Raw genomic sequence first — 23228 nt, forward strand, 5'->3', positions numbered from 1 at the left:
AATTGTGAAATCCACGATCTCGACCACGGTCGAAAAATAGTGATAATATATCCCCAAACCCTAACCATAACCACACGCGGAGGCCACGGGGTGAGTCTTAACCGGCCACGTAGTCGGAGTAACGGGATTTCGGACTAATTGCGCAGTCCCCAAGCTGTGTTCACACTGGACAAGAAAACATCTTTATAGGCGCATGAATCGGTCCCTGGGTGTTGCACTTGGGGGGACAAAAGTGGAGAGACAGCAAGCTCATCTCGCGACCTATGACCTACGTCGCGACCTATGTGTTTTAGGTCTCAACCTAAAGTTATACAACGTGATCCGACAAATTATAATTGATACACAGAAAACTTGGAGACATCGAACAGAAAGCAGGCTATATACAGAGGTAAACTTTTGACAGAAAACTTAATCGAACAGCATATGAAGCACTGCTATTAATCAGAATGGCAGCGCGACCTACGCACTTTAGGTTGCGACCTAAAGCTTTAGGTTGCGGCCTAAACCATGTAGGTCGCAACCTAAAACGCATAGGTCGCGACGTAGGTCGTAGGTCGCAATATGAGCTTGCCCCTCCTGGAGTGTTCATTGGCGTCTTCAACTAATCACCTCATCATTGAATTGAATTGAATTGTACACATACAGTACAGTGCTATGTTAACAGTACTAGATTCTAAGTTTTAACCTAGCAGTGGTGTGTGAAAATAAGAAAGATTAAGCAACTACGTGTTGTATTTCATGACTAGAATATATCAATCGTTCAAGCTCCCCGCTCATACAATGCAGTGTGTTGACTAAAACACCAATTCGGGAGCTTGTTTTTTATTTATTGTTATTAGCAGCCGGCACATAAAACAGATGGGGAATGTTCACAGGGCCTTCCAGGCAGCGCTTACCAGTGTTAGTTTACACTCTTACAAAAACAGCTCTTTTAAGAGCCACCCACTCATTACTAGTGTAAGAAAAGCCATGACAATGATGATTTCCCTATAGCACATTCACAACCAGTCCCTTAACAGCCAGGCTGCAGGGCCTTCTTGGACATATTGATATTGATATGTCACTCACTACCACCCTTAGATCTCCATATACTGTATGGAGCTAACCTGTTCTGACATTCCATATGTTAATCTGACCTCATCAAACTCTGTACACTCAAGACACGCTCCATATATATGGCCAATACAGAATTCATTCCATGTTGATCTGATCCCCCATGCCAAAGAGCCAGCGCTCGCCCAGCAATCTGCCGTCAACGAGGCGGATGCTTCTCGCCCTCAGGCGTCTTACTGGTACTATGTGTTAATTTATTATAGTTTTGTACAGTGTTGCTTATGATTGTGGGAACATCTGTGTTTGTGTTGGTTTCTATTTCAGACCAGACTGTCACTAAAAAGTCAGTAAAGTCCGTCAACTGTAGGTGGTCCAGTCTATTGTTCTGACCGACAATCAATCAGGGACGAGTGCCAAGTATCCCCCATCTACAGTCCTATTATGTCTCACCTATAACTAGTGCAAATACATTCCTGCTATATTACTATATTGTTTATGAGCAGCAAAATCAGTTCCTGTGCCTGTGCATGGGCTTGTGCTATCATTCCCATGTTGCTGGCTTCCCAGCCGTTTGGAGCTGGAGGAATCACTGGCTGTCTTCAGGGTAGCATAACATCATATCCTAAAGCAGTGGTTCCCAAATTGGGGTCCGGGGACCCCCAGGGGTCCTTGAGGGAGTTCCAGGGGGTCCCCAGCTAAATGATAGTTTGGAATCAAATGGACCCTTATGGGTCCATTTGGTTCCATTTGGTTCCATTTGTACACTCTCAGAGTTAAATTAACTTTGATTTTACAATAAAAATTGGGGGTCCCAGAGATAGAAATGTCATTAAATGGGGGGGTCCGTAGCCTAATGCATGTCGAACTGAGGGTTCTTGGAATTAAATGGGTTGAGAATCACTGCTAGAGCCGTAAACAAATCTTCTCTTACGGAGGTCCCTGGCATATATTTTCAAATGGGGGTCCGCAGGCTGATTAGTGTCAATTTGGGGGTCCTTGACATGAAAAAGTTTGGGAACCACTGTCCTAAAGCAGGGGTTCTCAACCCGTGGGTCGCGACCCCTCGGGGGGGTCGCCAAATTATTTTAGGGGGTCCCCAAAATATTTTCAAAAAAAATATATATTTTTTTTTTTTTTCACGATTTTTCAAAAATAGCAGACCTACAAGCTCGTAGCGTGCCACTCGGTGGCGCGCTATGAGCTTGTAGATCTGCTATTTTTCAATAGCTAAATTATAACAATGCTTAAAACACCAAAAGGGGTTCCCGCCCAAAATGGTTTAAGGTTATTGTAGCAGTCAATTTATATTGGGGGTCGGGAGGGGGCGGGGCGGGGGTCCCGAGACATTGCCAAAGCATTTCCGGGGGTCCCCGGCCAAAAACGTTGAGAACCCCTGTCCTAAAGAACAACATCAACGCTGATTGGCTGTCAAGGTGCAAATGGTGAAGCGAATGTCGCAGATGGAGCGGAGACTCGCGTTGCCTGGTTCACGTCGCACGCACCGTTCAATGTGTCTTTGCGTTAACTTTGTATGTAAACGTGCCGCTTGAATATCTCTGCGTTTGGTGTGAACATACCTTTACGGGTCCATTTGGTTACCTTTGCGCACACTCATAACCCTCAGGATTTTGCAGTCATAGTATCTCAATGCGTCATTTTATGCAAAGCTCTTTGGACTGCCTTGTTGTTGACATACAATACAAACAAATTACAAATTGGCCTTGCCTTGCATAATGTGTACACACTTACCACACAGGCCTGAGCAACAGAGTACGTAAGCAGGACTAGGATGACGCAGAGTACGGTGCGGATCTGAATGTTGAGACAGCCTGGATGACACTGAAAGAGCACAGAACAACAGTGTGGAGGCAGACCGTGTGTGTGTGTGTGTGTGTGTGTGTGTGTGTGTGTGCTCGCGCACGCGTGGGGGGTGGGGGGGTTGGAGGGTTGCAAGGAAGGGCTCATTAATCGAATCACCTGTTTATCTACCTCAAAGCTATCCCGAAAGCTTCATTAGTTCAGGAGAGGGAGCGTAGCTGAGCTGAGTAGCTAGAGTCTGTCTGGTAATCAGAAGGTCACCGGTTCGCCTCCCTGCCTACGTGTTTAAGTGTCCCTGACCAAGACACCCCCTGAAAGCTCAAACTGGATTTCACCCGCGGGATTAACAAGGGTCTAGCCTTCACCAAATAAAAAAAGAATAAGTCCTCGTTCTGACTACCAGCAAGCGAGCGATTTAAAGTGGGGAGAAAAAGGGGTCATAAGCAAAATGAGTGAAACACAGGTGTTCTAATGACCTTTCATTGCTTACTTGCTTGCATCGGTGGCAGTGAAGATGCGACAAGCCAACAACATATGACAGTTTGTGCTGTATAGCAGTATGGAGCACTGTTTCCCAAACAGTGGGCCGGCCCGGGACACATTTGTGGGTCGCGGACACATTGTTATAGGTCCCCTTAGTTTTTGTTTCCTACAATTGGTTTTAAATTATTATTATTATTAACATTCCCAAAAATGAATTAATTTTTTAATTAATATTTTCCCCAGAAATATCATGAACAATTGAAAGCTCACAACGTGGCGCTAAGCGACGGCTCCCAAGTTTGTAGAAGCTTGGGTGCTGGGCAAACAGCTAATTTATCTTTTGGGTCAATAGAGAGAGTAGGGGCAGTCCTACCTGAACCCTGGTGAGGTGCAAGTACATGATGCAGGCCACATGGAAGCACACACACAGCACCAGCAGCAGCAGCACAAACATCCCCCTGGGGAAGGAGGGCAGATGAGAGAGAGACACAGAGAGAGAGAGAGAGAGAGAGAGAGAGAGAGAGAGAGAGAGAGAGAGAGAGAGAGAGAGAGAGAGCAGAATTTCCAAACGTAACTCGGAATATGCAACCTCTGTTCTAATTGTTTCTCTATACATTTAGGGCTCTATTTTCGTCCTTGCTAAACCCCTTATCCTACTACTTTTTTTTACTATTTTGAAAATATTTTTGAGTGGTGCAACCACTCCAAGGAACAGCAATGTCCGTGTTAACCTATGTGTTAACCTATGTTTGTGTATGAGTACCAGTAGGGGCGCTGTTGTGCCAGAAACAGAGAGAGAGAGAGATAGTGCTGCACTGTTGCCTGCTAATGAGAGAGAGAGAGAGAGGGGGGAGGGGAGTTGCACCACTCAGTTCACACGGGTGTGATTTTTTAATAGTTCAACTAGTCGATCTACATCGACACGTTGTGAGCTCGTAGATTGGCTATTTTAACTATTCAATAATGTTTTTCAAAATAGTAAAAAAAAAAAAGGCAAAGTAGTTTAGGGATAAGGGGTTTAGCATGAAAATAGAGCCCTTGATACCTTATACCAATTATTTTCCATCACACAAATGAACAAACCATGTGTGCGTGCGTGCGTGCGTGCGTGCGTGCGTGCGTGCGTGCGTGCGTGCGTGCGCACATGTACATGCGCATGTGTCTTTGCACTTACTGTGGGATCATTAACAGATAGACAAGGCCAAACAGTGTAGCAAGGATCAGAGACAGAACCACTGCACTGATGAAATGATCATCGTCCACCCGGTGATACTGACAGAGAGATAGAGAGAGAGAGAGAGAGAGAGAGAGAGAGATTTGATTTTTAAAAGCTCTTTATTAAAACCACAACTTTCCAAATCAGCTCATTTAGTTACAGAAAATCTATCCAAATCACTCCACAATCAATCAACTACACAATACAAAGATACAGAATATAAATATGTTTTGGGTTTTTGGTTTTGCAAGCTTTCAACTCAGTCAGAGAGTGAGAGAGAGCGAGAGAGAGTGAGAGAGAGAGAGAGAGAGAGAGAGAGAGAGAGAGAGAGAGAGAGAGAGAGAGAGAGAGAGAGAGAACGGACAATGAGCTATGATGAAGGCTGTTTCCGTTACACCTGATTTTTGAGTGGTGTAAACCACTCCTACAACTGGCTTTGTTAGTCTGTGCAGAAAAAATGAGCATGGTTGCTACGGTCACCCAGTTCACCCGGGTGTGATTTCATTACGTCAGAGCTGATTTCATTACGTCAGAGCTGATCAGGCTATATAATACCTTACACCACTCAGTTCACACGGGTGTGATTTTTACGTATATGCTTGCTGGTCACGGTGTCTCACACCTACAATGTGCAACCAAGTAGAAAGCAAGCTTTAGCAACTCCTCCCATTGTCCTGACAGTGATATGGATGTGGATACAAACCTGCAGAATCTGTCAGTGACAATCTGTCAGAGTCACGGCACCATATATGGTCGTCAGTCTGTCACGCCTCGTGACACGCTCCATATATAGCCGTCTCCATATATGAAGATCCTGACACTGACCTCATCAATCCCTGGATATCCATACATGGAGAAGACTGGATCATCACCTAGATCTGCATATATGGAGCCGGCCAGCAACTCTACATCTGACCTCAAACCTCAAGCCCTTACATCTCCATATATGGAGCTGACCTGTTCTGACATTCCATATGTTGATCCACTCCCACCTGTCCATCCTCTTCGATGGCTCCCTTTTGACTGATACTATTATTCGTTATTAGTGCAGCCGCAGCAAGACACTTCCCCCGCTGCCACCCTTATATCTCCATATATGGAGCTGACCTGTTCTGATATTCCATATGTTGAACTTGATCTGACCTCATCAAACCCACACTCAAGACACGCTCCATATATGGCCAGACCCTGTACACTCAAGACACTGCCCCCACTGCCACCCTTAGATATGCATATGGAGCTGACCTGTTCTGACATTCCATATATTCCATATGATCTGACCTCATCAAATCCTGTACACTCAAGACACGCTCCATATATGGCCAAATGGCCAGTACATAATTCATTCCATATGTTGGTCTGACCCCCCATGTCAAAGCGCCAGCGCTCGCCCAGCAGTCTGCCAGGCGGATGCATGCACTCTTCTCGCCCTCAGGGCGTCTTACTGGTAATTATATTACAATTATTGCGACCACAAGTCGGGCAGTTTATATGAAACTGTGCATTTCCCATCAGTCAGTCACGCCTCCATATATGGTCACGCATCGTGACATCACGTCATGGCCTGGGAGCCAGCAAATCTACATCTGACATGACAACAGATAATAGTTTAACTCCTGCTTCTCAGCTATGCTGTATTAAGAAATAGAAAAAAGAAAAGAAAAAGGTTCATATATGGGCATTCCCAGACGATGCGCAAATACAATCCCTGTTATGCTCATATAGATCCCTGATGGCATCAATATTTAGCCCATATATGGGAATGTCAATATATTGATAATAAACTAACTAACTTCACAGATTAACAATTAACAATTAAATCACTTGAGAATAGAGTGTGGCCGAGTTAAACTGCCAGGGTGTCCTACAACCAAAGATTTATTTTTGCGTTTAGGATGTGGTCCTGACCATGTCTCGTTAAGTCAAGGGTTAAAATAGCAGATACTGCATAGCACCCTTAATTAACATATGAACACTTCCCCAGTAGTTAAAGAAGCTTAGACTTAAGCCTTAAGTGTTTGCGTTCAGCGCTACTTGTAAAATAGCAATTGAACATAAGATGGTGGCGTTATGACTTCATTACCGCATGAGACCTGGAAATACATGCATAAATAGGGCCCTCAGATGGATCCTGGTAAGGATCCATACAGATGTTGAGCACGAATAAGGCACTACGCCTTAAACGATGGAGCAGATCATTTTGTGCCCGCTGCCGTGCTGCGGCACTGAGTCAGTCGGATGAGACCAATGTGAACGTCTGGTCTGCCTTCTAGTGCCTACCTCATTCTCTCCATGTTGCCAAGCTAATCGTTTCATCATCATACTTAGTTACTGGTGCCAATGTGAATTTCCCCCGAGAAGTTAAATATGTGACAATTAAAGCATAATTGAGCATTTGGTTTGGCATGCTCATGATGCACCTAAGGCCACGCACGCACGCACGCACGCACGCACGCACGCACGCACGCACGCACGCACGCACAATTTCCCAGTTGTGTCTTCTTTATATCTCTACCCACGCTCACACAGGAGAAAGATATCACGTGTGTAAACTCAGATGCTCCCAAATCATTAGCTGTACCCACCTACTGAGACAGTGGGTGGGTTCCGCACGCACGCACGCACGCACGCACGCACGCACGCACGCACGCATGTGTCGTACTACGTGTAAGAGTAATGCGAGAGAGACAAAGAGAGAGGAAGAAAAAGCAGAGGATGGAGTCACGAAGTATTCAATCACTTAAACCCTCAAGTCCTTATGCGGTCCCCTCCTATTTTTGTGCGTCTGTGCATGCGTGTGCACGCCTGCGTATGTGCATATTTGCAGAGGCGTGTCCTCAATCCTCACCGTGCGCTCCCTGTCTCTGTTTCTGTAGGACAGGGTGACAACGTTGAATTCCGACGTCCCCTCCGTCTGCCGGGCCTCGATGAGCCGGCCGATGTAGCGGTTGACCCGGGTCCCCGGCGGGAGCTGCACAGTGCCGGCCGAGAACGACGTTCGGTTCCTCATCTTCTCTGGCGCGTTCCGCAGGGCCCTCCTCTGTCGGCCGCCAAGAAAAAGACCACACAACCTCAATCAGCAAACAGTGAACCATTTGGTTCACGAGGGATTCTATAGACATAAGACAAAGAGTTTTTGGCTGGCTACGTCACTTTAACTACATTGTCATGTGGACGGAGAGATTTTTGTAAACAGGGCCGTGTAGACACAGAGAACGCCGGAGATTTTCAAAAATATCACTGCGTAGATATTAGTCTGGAATCTCTGGGCAGTATTATGTGTATCTTAAGTACCAGGTCTTATTACTTAACTTAAGACCTGGAGGCGTGATCAATGCCATTTGGCTATTCTACAGCTAACAGCTGACCACGCCTCCAGGTCTTAAGTTAAGTCATAAGACCTGGTACTTAAGACACGCATAATACTGCCCTCTGTGTGGAAAATGCATTTCCAAGGGGCGGATAAAAAAGAATGCCTCGGGTGATAAACCCGCCCCATATTTGTATGCTGGACCCTGGTTGGTTGGTCCCTCACTACTTCGGAGGGAGTGAAATCCAATCACAACTGAGCGGTGCAATTATTTGCAATGGCAGATTCGTTTGCTTTCCAGGCTACATTGTGTCCATAATAGACACTCGAGGAAGCCGGATAGGCCACGGTGGTTCCCAGTTCCCACAACCTCTGCAGGCGGTGGGCAGGCAAACTGTTTATAGCTGGCTCCCACACACTCTGTCAATACATTGTCAATCTTATTGGAGTTGATGAAACAGTGTCGAAAGTTCAAATGACGTTACATGTCCACTCATGTTGTTTGTTATCAGCTTGCCCGGCATTTCCGTGATTATTGCGCTGGCGTCGCATTGACCAGGTTCAGGTTTCGGTACCCAGCAGTGGCCGGGTTATTGTGGACGCCGGGCCAGAAGCATTTGCAAGCTTTAGAAAGTTTAGGAAACATGAATACAGCAGGCAAGCACTGTAACTAATAGCATTAGAAGTGATGACAAAGGAGGCTGTTAATGACTGGCCCCACTCCAACGGTCTACCGGGCTATTTCTGAAGAGCTCAGCTATGCCACCACCACAACTCTGACTCATCTCTGACTCACCACTGGTTTACACTCACGCACGCACGCACGCACGCACGCACGCACGCACGCAAAGTGCACGCAAAGTGCACGCAAAGCGCACGCACGCACATGCACACAGATGCACAAATAGATATGAAATATCGCAATATATAGTATATATCTGTGGCACAAGCTTCCTTTTATACTAATGTCCATAACAGAGGCATAGAATGAATCAGTACGCTTACACAAGAAATCTAGAAATCCAGATTAGTGTAGATCAGTGTGTGTGTGTGTGTGTGTGTGTGTGTGTGTGTGTGTGTGTGTGTGTGTGTGTGTGTGTGTGTGTGTGTGTGTGTGTGTGTGTGTGTGTGTGTGTGTGTGTGTGGGAGAGAATGAGAGAGTGAGAGAGAGAGATTAGGAGATCAAACGGGATTTCACTACATCAGCATTGGACATGTATGACAATGTACTAACCCATTAAAAGGATATCCCTATACTTTACAGAAATACGCAAGCATTGAACACACACGCACGCACGCACGCACGCACGCACACACGCGCAATCAGACGCACACGCACAAAGATCAAACTACAATGCATTTATAGTTACAAAGTTTTACTGGTATATTGGCCATGCACAATGGTTAGTACCCTCTATATTTGTATACATATTTACTTTCAACAAGTTGGCTACTGGTTATTCAAATGTTGTCTTATCTTGTGTTGTTTCATCTCATAATGAATCATCAGCATCAATTGGAGCTAATAGCAGAATGTCAGGAGCAGGACCACACCTCAATCTAGTTACCACACTATTCATCTATACTCCAGTGGTTTGTTCCCACACGTTTCTGGATCAGGACTAGTACTTCAACATCTTAAAAGCATTCACTGTATTCTCAGAGCATGATTGGAATCAAATGATTATGTTCCAGCTTGGATCAATATACATGTTTGTACTAATTGTGAGGACATCAGAACTTTATAAACTCTAACCTGAATTCCTTTTGAACTACCGTATACAACAACCATTTATCTTGTGATGACCAGGAAAATTGCCCTCACAGGACCGATTCATTCATGCTCGTATTTTTATCGTATCGGCATTTCCGACACACACCTTGTCGTCGTCCTCGCAGGTCAAGACGTTGGAGAAGGGGATCTCAGCCTTGAACATCTTGCGACAGTGCATGAGCTGCACCAGCAAATAGCACACCGTCTTAAACTTCATCCTTTTGGCCGGCTTGATGTCTGACAGTATCAGCCCTGGGAAAATCTGGAGAAATGAACACAGAGAAGAGGGACAAACGACGTATTTACTGGAGACTGAAAGCAAAGAATCTGATGGAGCTCAGGAACATAATTCACCTTATGTCTAACCTCATGTACATACCTGCCATGATAAATGGACAGATCTCAAATTTGACTTTTGACCAGTTATTTTCCTTTCCGTTTTAAAAAGTATGAATGGTGAGGCTTGGACAAAAATATTTTCACCCACTTCCTTACACCTGTAAAGTAAACCTGTGATGTGTACAATGAAAGTGATTCTGATTCTCACCTTGCGTCTGTGAGATGGCACAATAAAGAACGTCTCTATTTGATGCTTCTGAAGGAAGGCATGCCTCTCGTGGCCAAAGCCTGGCTCCACCTCATAGTCTCCATTTAGACACTCCAGAGTGGTCCTGGTGATGTGCACCTTACTGCAAACACACACACACACACAGGCACGCACACACACACACACACACACACACACACACACACACACACACACACACACACACACACACACACACACACACACACACACGCACGCACGCACACACACACACAGGTGGGGGAGACAGAAAACAGTGGTTATGAGGGGGGCAGAAAAGGCAGATTGGTGTCGTTTTTTGTCGCTGCTATAGTGTGGATGGAGTATTAAGGAGTTAAGGCTTCAGAAACTATTATATTAATGCAAATGTGGACATTTCCCTAGATTTGTATTAGGTGACATAAATCATTATGATGTGTGTGCCTCAGAACTCATAAATCATTATGACCTGTACGTGTGTCTCAAAATGTATTCATTCCATAATGTCGATGTCGGCGCTGACACCTTGAAGACACAAAACCGTTACTTTTCAGTAACGAGTTTTTGGTCTTGTTTCATTGGATACATATTTATAAACCCCACAGACAGACTTACCATTCAAGCTTACGGTCTACAAGTTGTGAGCTTGGAGATCTGCTGTTTTTGCTACATTTGAACGACACTGTCACCTTTTCTGATCAATCCCCGGATTTGTTTGGCTGTGATCAGTGTGTGTTTGGTTCCATTTTTAAACTCTCAGAGTTTTGGGGGTCCGTGGCCTAATCATGCATATGAAACTGGAAAGTCTTCAAAATAAAAAAGATTAGGGCTACACCGATATATCGGCCGCATAAACAATATTTGCCATTATCTGTAAATATCGGTATCGGTAATTGTTTTATTTTGCTGGTTAAAGTTACAGGAGTTTTTACTCCATGGTGTTTGTGATTGAAAGCTATATGTAAGTTTACCATAATCACAATAAACATATATCATGTCATATTCAAGGGCTTTTGTTTAACTAACTCCAGTCACTTTCAGTTCAGCACAGCTGAGGTGTGTCACTGTCCAGCTGACACGTGTTGACACTTGTTAATGTTACTTGCATCAAGGCAATTATATTGTGTTTCTGCTTATACTTAACAGTTATTTCAGATGTATTTGTTTCCCTGGCACAACAGGGGGGAATACTAACACCAATTACTAAACAAACATTGGTATCATTATCGGCTAAATTGATATTGAACACAAAACAAAAAGAGAGAAACATTGTTGTAAGGGTGCGAGGAGGCGGATCGTACTGACCCCGGCAGGCCGCCTGCCTCCATCACGTTGGCCAGTGTGACGTCGTTGGACCACACGTCGTACTGCCACTTCCTCAGGCCCAGCACGCCGCACAGCACTCGGCCCGTGTGCAGCCCCACGCGCATGTTGAGGTCCACCTCAGTCGCCTCCACCACTGACCTGCAGGGGGGGGCCATAAGAACAGGAGCATGTCTCAAACATGGGAACAGGGGTCATCGCCATGTTGGCTTGCGGTGGACATCAATGTCAACATTACATTTTCTAAATGATTGCTTTTAAAAAAAAACCTGTTACAGGTTTTTTAAAAAGGTTTTATACAACAACAACACAAAAAAAATGAATCTTCAATATCACCTCGCTTAATGAAGTCCAAGAACTTCTCCCATATCTTATAGAATACAGCAGGTTTCTTCCTAATTACATACGTTAGTTCATGTGCCAAACTGGTCGTTAAAGTCCTCAGCCAAAAGCCGATCGTAGGGGCATTGACATTCTTCCACTAAATGATTGCTTTGAATGCTTTGTGTTTTTTTTTTTATTGTTGTTTATTTATTTTATCCCCCTTTCCCCTCTCACTCAAGAGGCCTTGCCTTTTACCAGGCTGAAGTTGTAATGTGTTGTTATTCTTGCTTTGCCTGGGGCCTTTTTCACAAAACTTGGATTTAAGACAAAACCAGGTTCTGTATATCTCAGTACAGTATCTTTACTAATCTATTCCACAGGCTTACTGATACAAGGACTTAAGCTTCTAAAAGAAATACTGCTGCTGTAATAAAAGAGAGAAAATACAATAGTGGATAGACTGAATGATTAACTACCCCAAAAATATAGTCTACATTTAACCACTCTTAACGTAAAACTTCATAATGAAATCGTCATATAATTCTTAATATTGTAAACATAATGATATTATTGTAGCATTGTGATATTTGGCCATAACTCCCTCCCCTGAGGGAGCTACCTTTGGTGAAGTGGGTGAAGACCGATAAAAATAAGGCAACATACTGTAAACCCATAATAATTGAATAAATGTGGAAAAACCATTGGTTTGTGAACAGATTGACTGCTTAATGAACAGTAAAGACATCAGGATTAGGTTAAACCTGGCTGTTAGCCTGGTCCGGAGCAGGCTATTGAGGCTAAATCCACAGCATTAGTTTCCATGGTAACTAGTGTGGCATTGCTTTCATGAAACCGAATCAAGCCTCAACATGTCCAGGTTAACTGCCTAAATTAATCTGGCAAGATTAACCAGTTTTAATGAAATTTGTTAATCGCTGATCCAGGATATATTAAACCAGGATATCTGTTAAATCCCGGTTTAATCTCTAATCCAAGTTTCGTGAAATATAGGCCCCTGGTTGAATAGAGATGAAAACAATTAAATAAATAAAACAATGACGTGTGACGTGTCATATGTTCGTCCAAGAACAGCGACCCTAGGGCTCAAGTGGTTAAAATAGGGCTTAGGCTATATTAAAGTGGCTGTATGCTTTGTATTAAATATATAATCTAAATCTGGAAAGTAGGCCTACAGTAACTATAGTGACTGAAGACGTCGGAGAGGGAAAAATAATAATTACCTCTGAGATATCTGAGTTGTACAGTATTGAAAAATGGACACACTCAAGTAAAGTAAAAGTACCTAAAAAAAGTACTTATTTACAGTACCGGTAATTGAGTAAATGTGCTTAGTTACTTCCCACCAGTGTCGGTGAGACAGCCCCAACCTGCCTGTTCCATTAGAAAGAGCTAAATATAGCTCTCCACCTGAGATCTTCTCCACCGCGTTGTATAGCCTCTCTGTGGCCACACGTTTAGACTATAGGCTTGAGTGAGTGAGTGATTGTATATAAAATAGAAATAAAAAAGAGGCTCCTCCTCGCCAGAACTCCTGTATAGTATAGCCTACTATATGTGGTTGTGTCTGTGCACTTGTACCAATGTGTCTTGTTAATGTACTGTATATATACAGTATACGGTATATCATGGGCCTGCACGCTGATGTGACAATAAAGATGAGTCTGATTCTGATTCTGATTCTTCATGCATGCCTGATCGTGCACGTGTGTGTGTGTGTGTGTGTGTGTGTGTGTGTGTGTGTGTGTGTGTGTGTGTGTGTGTGTGTGTGTGTGTGTGTGTGTGTGTGTGTGTGTGTGTGTGTGTGTGTGTGTGTGTGCCCTCTCTTGCAGCTACGCTTGGAGGAGATGAAGCTGGATTTTTTTCTAAAGCCTCTCTTCTCCAGTAAATCACTGTACAAAGCCTCTCATCAAACAGCGGGAGATGAGACAAACAGAGCAGGGAGAGAGAGAGCAAGAGAGAGAGAGAGAGAGAGAGAGAGAGAGAGAAAGAGAATTGAAATTGAATTGAGAGAGAGAGAGACGAAGGCAGAAGGAAGGTGGGGAGGAGAGGAGAGAAGACATGTGTGTCCGTCAGTCTGAGGCAGCGATGTCACCTGCAGAGGGATGTGTGTGTGTGTGTGTGTGTGTGTGTGTGTGTGTGTGTGTGTGTGTGTGTGTGTGTGTGTGTGTGTGTGTGTGTGTGTGTGTGTGTGTGTGTGTGTGTGTGTGTGCGCGACTGCGCGTGCACACACCTGTCCTGAGAGATAAAGCGCTTCCACGGCGGCCACATCCGTTCATACAGAACAGCTCAGGAACACAACATGACAGGCCAAACGCTCACGCAGCACATCCAGCTATAGTGCCTGTGTGTGTGTGTGCGTGCGTGCGTGCGTGCGTGCGTGCGTGCGTGCGTGCGTGCGTGCGTGCGTGCGTGCGTGCGTGCGTGCGTGCGTGCGTGCGTGCGTGCGTGCGTGCGTGCGTGTGTGCTGCACCGAAGCGGCGGCTATTTGTGAAGGGTGATTTTTCACTGTATTAAGACTGTATGCCTGGCTGCCTGCATTTTCTGGACGAAGTTACACGGCTTCATTAAGTTGTACTTCTGCTTTGAGTCCATGACGTTAATAGATCAACTATTAAGTATTTCACGCATTACATGAAAAATATAGGTTTGGATTGGTCACTAGGTTTGAATCACTTAAATTTACACTTTTAAACTTTGAAAATAAATAGCAAAAATATATCTACAAACTTGTGTTGCATCACAGAGGGTGGGTGAATGTACTATAGTGTGTATTTTGCGTAACCAATGGAAATCAGTTGACTATGCTCACAAATACAGCAGAACAGTGTTCGCGTTTGAGTAAGCACGCACTGTGATTGGCCAGTGCACTTGTGCAAGGATGCGCTGTGATTGGTCAGTATCCACTTTGAATGGCAAACGCTCTCTCGCCAGAACATGATTTACTATTCTGTGCCTATCGGGTTGCAACTCGAACTCGAACGCACACGTGTGTGTGTGTGTGTGTGTGTGTGTGTGTGTGTGTGTGTGTGTGTGTGTGTGTGTGTGTGTGTGTGTGTGTGTGTGTGTGTGTGTGTGTGTGTGTGTGTGTGTGTGTGTGTGTGAGTTTGTCTGGGTGCATGTATAACGGGTGCAGGTCACTCACGCTATGGTGTCAATCATGTCCAGGCCCATCTCCACACAGCAGTGAGCATGGTCTGCCTTGGGCTGGGTCAGCCCTGACACACAGTAGTAGCAATCACCCAGGATCTTAATACGTCTGCAGTGGTTCTCCTGAGACACACGCGCACACGCGCACACACACACACACACACACACACACACACACACACACACACACACACACACACACACACACACACACACACACACACACACACACACACACACACAATTAACAAACAAAAAGAGAGAGTCAGAAGGTGGTGGCATACTTTACAGAGAGTCATACCGAACATTGCGAATTTTGAACAATAGCCAACAGAAAAATAAGGTCGGACGGACATGCCAATTGACAACTTCTGACCAATTACAGTAGATAAAGTACTTGAGCTAGTCAGGACATCTCAGAGGCGCAGCGGCAGAACATTTTGTAGTTATTTGCCTAACCAAAGGAAGTTGGACTGTTCAGTTGGATTATTAAAGAGAAGACAGTTCGGCCTATATGCACTGATCAATGAATCCGCCGATAGCATTAACTGTAGCTCGCTATACGTAGGTCTGGAACCACTGACACCTGGATATAATAATAATAATAATAATGAATTGCATTTTTATAGCGCTCAAAGCGCTTTACAATGGTTAATTTATACATTTGGAGGTGAAGCGGCGAACAGTCGACGCCAGCGTCCTCACTTCCCACATTCACACACCAATGGTGCATGGCAAGCTCACACCGGCCGACTCATTGGAGGCAATGTAGGGTTCAGTGTCTTGCCCAAGGACACTTCGAGATGTGGACAGGAGGAGCCGGGATTCGAACCACCGATCCAGGGATCATTGGACGACCTGCTCTACCTCCTGAGCCACAGCCGCCCTATCATATCATTCCGATGTGATCCAATTTGTCATGTTTTTTACCAGCTGCTTTAGCTGCTGGTTAAACATCGCTCATGAAATGTAGACGACCAACGGAGGACCTAGTCATACTGAATGCATAGTCCTGATTGGCTGCCTCTGGTCAATGGGATGGGACAGCTCCAGCCTAACACGGCTGCCTCGTCTCTGGCCAATGGGACCACAACATAGCGAAGAGAAAACATACACACGCGCCAACACTAGCCATGTGGAAATTGACGCCAGCAACCATAGGCATGTGGAACATAAACCGCACGCATCAACGTCAACGCCAAGAAGAGTAACATTGACGACAGAAAGCAACAACACATATGGAAAATAAACGACACGCATCAACGAGTGAATGCATGTGCACACTCTGCACACTATACACGCATCAACGTGAAGTGAACGGCATGAAGAGCCAGCGATAGCAAGCAACAACACATATGGAAAATAAACGGCACGCATCAACGACGTGCGCGATGCGAATGCATGTGGAGACTCTGCACACTACAGACAGAAAAGCCCACTACAGAAAGTCCCACTACTAAAGTACAAATATAAGAACTAAAGTAGTAACAATAACTGACTTATTGACAATTCTTTACGAGCTTGTAGATAGGCTATTTTACATGACATTTACACTTTAGCCCTATATTACTCTGCACACTACAGACAGCAAAGCCCAGAGGGACACTGTGTGTGTGTGTGTGCGTGCGTGCATGCGTGCGTGCGTGCGTGCGTGTGGCTGCAGATCCTGTTGTTTCCACACACACAGATACACATAGACACAGATATTTACATTTCAAAGAACAATTCTGCAGATATAATAAGGCAGCTGGTAATTAATTGATGTTCATCGATTCTTGTTTATGCATGATCACTGAGAGGGAGTTCAGAGGTGTTGGTACTTCCTGGAAGTCGGCTCTCCTCAGCCAATTAATGTCTCTTCAAAATGATTACAGCTTTTGCTGGTGGCAGAAAGAAGAAACTGAATGCAGAAACAAAACTACACTAAACAAATCACACACGTTTTGGCCAATCACACTGTCCAAACCTTCTTGTTAAAACATCTAGGGGTGCAGGAGCATCCGAAAAAGGTTCAGAGAGACCTGCATCCGATGATATAAATGATGCAATTACCCTGTTCAAACAGAGTTCAGATGTTCATACGGATCCATTCATAAGGCTACAGGGAATTAACATAGTCAATGGAAAGCAGGCCTCCTCACAAGTACAGCTCACTCGTAGCTCTCAATAACATTTGAAGAGGAAACACAGAGAGACACCACTTTCAAGCGGATGAGTGAAAAATCTAAACGAGTTGCTCTTTAGTGAAAGGTTGACAAAATAAATATAAAACTAAAAATAAATGAACCAACGTGTTGCCGCAAAAGGTCTTCATCAGGGTGACTAAAGCCTTTTGCCGGAATGTGATGCCTCTAACTTTTGTCAGGCAATAGCTATTTTAAAAAAATGCCTTTGTTTTTTACAATTTTCCACAAGAGTGCCTTTGTCACATTTTAGGTTTTTGCTAAATATAATTTGATGCTTCATGATTCACTGCACATGTGCACACCTAGTCAGCTGATTGGAAATGACATCCAGTCATCCACACAACACATTTTGCCAAACACTGAGTTATTACTGTCAGTGGAGGACAAAGTACTCAACTCCAGTACTTGAGTCAACGATACATAACGTAGTATAAATACTCATGGACATGGTCAAATAATACTCAACTCAAAGTGAAAGTTGTCAAATGTGTTCTTTGTTAAAGTACTTGCTTTTGAAAATACCTTGAAAACATTGACGGAGATCTCCGGGTCTTGCAACCTTTTTGAAATGTTTTTATGTTCTAGTAATAATATAATTTTAATGATACCACAGGAAACATTACACAATATTCTGATTGTCCAGAAATCATATATCCCTTTTCCTTCTTTTTAAATATTTTCTTTCACATTGTTATGAATGATGATTAGACTCAGAGCAATGATATCCACCTATCTGCCAGACTCCTTCCCCAGTCAGAGGAGTTCAGTTTTAATGAATCTATAATTATGTGCAGGATGTAATTTACATACAAATGTGAGGGACTTATTATATTTGAAGTTTTTTTGTTTGATTGATTGATTAATTTAATACTGTATTAATATACAGTAAATATATATACTGTATATACTGTATATAATAAAGAATAACAAATGTAATACATTTTGGGTCTCTTGGCAACTAAGAGAGTTATCAGTCCAAAACGCCTCCACATTCTGATCTCTGATCCAGTATGATGATAATTCAATCTGTATGAACCAAGTGAGAATTATGTATATGAGCAAGTATGATTCACATACCCCTGTTTAGATATCTATCATCAACTGTATGTCACAGTGCAGATGAAGTAGACGTGCATGTGTATGACATGTCAAACATTTACGTACACGCATGTATGAAAAAACAAAAAACCCTCACTGCTGGGACACACGTACTAGTGGTGTCAAAAATAATCGACTCAGCAATGAACCGTGATTTGGCCATGCAGAATCAGCTTTGTTGTCAGAACTTGTCAAATCACAGGCTCGGAGAGCCAGCCTCCAGCCTCGGAGACCACAGGCGTTTCGTTTTCAGAAGAAAAAGAAACGCCTGGGAAAGCGAGACACATTTCCTGGTCTAGGAGTGGGAGTGAACTACAGTGCAGAGGGGCGTTGCTCCAAATGTGGTATCGTCAGTGTTCTCGGGCGCTCAGATCGGTAAACCAATGGGATCCACTGCCGTGATCCCAGCGGCACACGCCCCTCTAGACCAGAAATCACGCTGGCTGGGCCAGGTTACAGGTTTACAGAAGTAAAGAAGTGGGTGAAATGTTCGTTTTTGTGCATTGTTCCCATCATGTCGTTATTTTCCATGGCAGAAATAAAGAGAAGAAGAAGGGGCGAAAAAGTACCATGTCATAGCCTGGGAGGACGTGATGGCACATCACCGCCGTTCAGAGTATGGGAAAGTCATATGGGAAAGTCTCCCAATTGGCTTAAACCTTAAAGGACAGCCAATGATTAAAAAGTGACGAGAAGTGATGAAGTCTTGGTCTGAAGATAGATCAAGCCGTATGGAACTGATAAAGATTGCCATGTTATGTTGTGCAGTAATATAGAAAAGTGTGAATCATCTAGATCGTAGAATATAGAATCAAATCAAATCGTTACCTGGTGAATCGTAATTGAATTGAATCATGAGGGCACGTGCCACACACACGCACACACACACACACACACACACACACACACACACACACACACACACACACACACACACACACACATGCACACGCACACCAATGCACCCGGAGGAAATCAATACAAAGCAAAACACAAACACAGCTACAGTAGGTCTCCATTTCCAACAATCAATACATGCACATGGTTTCTGTACACGTTGAGCATGTATAAAGTTGAAGTAACAGCTCAGATCGCCTGTCTGTCCATCTCAAAGCTCATCCATGGAGGCTGCACCTTCTGACTGACAGTGGTGCGCACGCCATGTGTCACGTGCATGCGTGGCTGTGTGCTAGGACAGTGGTTCCCAAAGTGGGGTCCGGGGACCCCTAGGGGTCCTTGAGAGAGTTCCAGGGGGTCCCCAGCTAAACGATATATAGGAACCAAATAGACCCATAGACCCAGAGATAGAAATGCCATTAAATGGGGGCTGGTAACCTAATTCAGGTAAAACCTGGGGGTCCTTGAAATGAAAATCGGTGAAAATCACTGTCTCTTATGGGGCTTCCTTGGCATATATTTTCTTATGGGGGGTCTAAATGAGAGTCAATGTGGGGTTCTTGACATGAAAAAGTTTGGGAACCACTGTGCTTATAGGAGGAGGATGCGTGGTAGCTGCGTGGCTGTGTGCTAGGAGGAGGATAGCTGCGTGGATGTGTGCTGGGTGGCTAGGAGGAGGATGCGTGGTAGCTGCGTGGATGTGTGCTAGGAGGAGGATGCGTGGTAGCTGCGTGGCTGTGTGCTAGGAGGAGGATGCGTGGTAGCTGCGTGGATGTGTGCTGGGTGGCTAGGAGGAGGATGCGTGGTAGCTGCGTGGATGTGTGCTAGGAGGAGGATGCGTGGTAGCTGCGTGGCTGTGTGCTAGGAGGAAGATGCGTGGTAGCTGCGTGGATGTGTGCTAGGAGGAGGATGCGTGGTAGCTGCGTGGCTGTGTGCTAGGAGGAGGATGCGTGGTAGCTGCGTGGCTGTGTGCTAGGAGGAGGATGCGTGTGGTGTAGCTGCGTGGCTGTGTGCTAGGAGGAGGATGCGTGGTAGCTGCGTGGCTGTGTGCTAGGAGGAGGATGCGTGTGGTGTAGCTGCGTGGCTGTGTGCTAGGAGGAGGATGCGTGGTAGCTGCGTGGCTGTGTGCTAGGAGGAGGATGCGTGTGGTGTAGCTGCGTGGCAGGAGGCAGAGATCAGAGGAGAGGAGACAGGTTGCTGTGGTTCTCTGCTCATGAGAGCAGAAAGATTCTGGCGTGGGAGGATATGAGAACTCACACCGTGAACGGTTATCGCAGCAGAGCATGCACACGCAAACACACATGCATGTGTGTGCATGCGTGCGTGCGTGCGTGCATGCGTGCGTGCGTGTGTGTGTGTGTGCATGTGCGTGTGCGTGTGTGTGCGTGAGCGTGTCTTTGTGCGTGTGTGTCTGTGTGTCTGTGTGTGTCTGTGTGAGTGATGTACAGCAGTCAGATATCCTCGGTGGGTGTGACAGACCCAGTTAGAGAGTGAATTTCCCCCCGCCTAGGCGACAGTGTATAAATCTCAATTAGGCCGCAGCTGCAACGATACACATGCTGTACACACACACACACACACACACACACACACACACACACACACACACACACACACACACACACACACACACACACACACACACACACACACACACACACACACTATAAGCTATATCTCACAAGATTTCCATACGGTGACCCTTCTAAGCCTGTGAGCAGAGCACAGATGGGCAAGCTCAGTCATGGACCCCATAACACTTTCTCTTCTCACTTCCATCTCCTCCCTCTCTGTGTCTCTCTTTTTCTCTCCATCTATCCATCACTCACCATGTTAAGCCACAGCTTTGGATGCTGTTAAATTGAATTCAAGAGGTATAATCCTGCAGATTATGCAAAATCCGAGTACATATACAACACTGTACATTCAAGCTGTAAATCTGTGTGTGTGCATTGTGAACGTGCACGTGCGTTTGCGAGGACATGCGTATTTGTGTACGTGACATGTCTTTCTGTGGTTTGTATGAGAACAATGCGTACACACACACACACACACACACACACACACACACACACACACACACACACACACACACACACACACACACACACACACACACACACACACACACACACACAGACACACACAGACACCCACACACACGCTATGGCCAGTGCACGTGACCTCACCCTTTAGGGCGAGATCGCTTCTCGCCCTCAGGCGTCTTACTGGTCTACCAGTTTGGTTTAGGTGTTTAGTTTAGTTTGCCTGATTTACGTTGACCTGATTACTGTAGTTCTGTAGCTCTGTGTTTTGTATGTTCTGTGTCTATAGGCATTTCTTGTGTATCTTATTTTGTAGTGTTCCTGTGCGTTCTGATTTGCCCTTGTATAGCTGTTACCTGTCTTGTCTAATCACCCTGATTTAACCCTCACCTGTATCCCGTTTGCCCCAGCCTACACGCACGCACGCACGCACGCACGCACGCACGCACACACACACACACACACACACACACACACACACACACACACACACACACACACACACACACACACACACACACACACACACACACACACACACACACACACACACACACACACACACACACAGTAATGGTAGGTGTATGCCAACTGTACTATTTTCACAATACTGTGGTTTGGAGATAATGTTTATAAGATGAAGCAGCCACACGTACCCTCGAAGCAATGTGGATTTATGAAATTGAAACCAACGTTTCAACAAAGACTTATTGAGATGGGATGGAGGTATTAAAATAATAACCGTAACAACCAGGGGATGCAACAATCCAGAATACATCTGTTTTGCAGACAGCTCTCTCTCTCTCTCTCTCTCTCTCTCTCTCTCTCTTGGATATTGCAGGGTTTTTTTTACCCCTAAAGAGGCAGAGACAGGTGCTGTAACTGATCAGTTTGTTGTCCTTGTTTTTTGGCAGTTACTCTCAAGGCTAGAGAGAGAGACAGAGAGAGAGAGAGAGAGAGAGACAGAGAGAGAGAGAGAGAGCAAGAAGCAGGGAAACTGAGATAAATTATTTATTATTATGATTATTATTATTTACTGTGATGCAAACACTGAAATCAGGCTTCAGGGAGGCTGATGAAGGCGGAGGAAGAGGAGGTGAGGAGAAGGAGAGGAAGGTTAGGAAGGAGAGGGAATTTAAGGCTGAGGGGGAGGGACGTGGGATGAAGGGATCAGAGAAAATAGAATTACGGAGGAAGATATGAGCCAAACAGCTTTCTAGACCTGGACATGCGTGTGTGTCTGTGTGTGTGTGCGTGTGCGTGCGTGCGTGCATGTGTGGCTGTGTGCGTGCGTGCAAGCATGCATGTGTGTTGTTTACAGCACTATACATCTGGGAGGAGAGAGAGGGAGAAGCATTACTGCATCCTAAACCGCATGTCGGTGAGCCTGTCTGTCTAGTGTTGTTCTCTGGGAAAAGGAGATTAGAGGAGAGTGATAGGCTATCGGCAGCCATAACTGTCATGATATTAATACTGCATGTGCTTCGCACGCACGCACGCACGCACGCACGCGCACGCACACGCACACGCACACACACACACACACACCAATATTTTGCCATTCCACTCCCCCGGTGCCCTGAACAGCCTGTAGATTCACTAACACAGCAACAGAGATGTCCTTTCACTGCCAACCTCCCACCAAATCAGGGATCATAGTAAAAGCGACCTGCTGTCGCAATTAAGCCCATATAAGGAAATTGTGTTGTTTACTTTCTATGTAGTTTACCTTTAAGCCTTGTATGTGTAATGGAGACCAATGTTCCTTTGCCTAATTAGTAACTCTCCTCACCTGGTAGCCTCACCAGGGTATTTAATAGGTGATTAGTTTGGTCAGAGCCAGTTCAGTGTAAACCAGCACTCTGTCAAGAGCTCACTCACTGCAGGTTGAGTATTTTTACTGTTCTGCCCTTACTATACGTTTGGTGTACAGTCTGTATGGCTTGGCAGACAGCTAACAAAGTTCCC

General features: G+C 45.0%; 1 protein-coding gene across 1 annotated transcript in view; it reads right to left on the bottom strand.

Moving 5' to 3' along the window:
* LOC306926549 (adenylate cyclase type 1-like) overlaps window positions 1-23228 on the bottom strand; it is a gene marked incomplete at both ends in the record, with an annotated part of 60015 nt that overhangs the window by 15043 nt on the left and 21744 nt on the right. The window contains 8 exon segments of the mRNA XM_079505904.1: window positions 2803-2892; window positions 3728-3812; window positions 4529-4626; window positions 7419-7610; window positions 9761-9916; window positions 10202-10339; window positions 11521-11683; window positions 15030-15157. Coding sequence (XP_079362030.1) covers window positions 2803-2892; window positions 3728-3812; window positions 4529-4626; window positions 7419-7610; window positions 9761-9916; window positions 10202-10339; window positions 11521-11683; window positions 15030-15157 — 1050 coding nt within the window.

This window comes from Electrona antarctica (genome assembly GCF_951216825.1).
Source record: "Electrona antarctica genome assembly, chromosome: 7".
NCBI classification, from domain to species: Eukaryota; Metazoa; Chordata; class Actinopteri; order Myctophiformes; family Myctophidae; genus Electrona; species Electrona antarctica.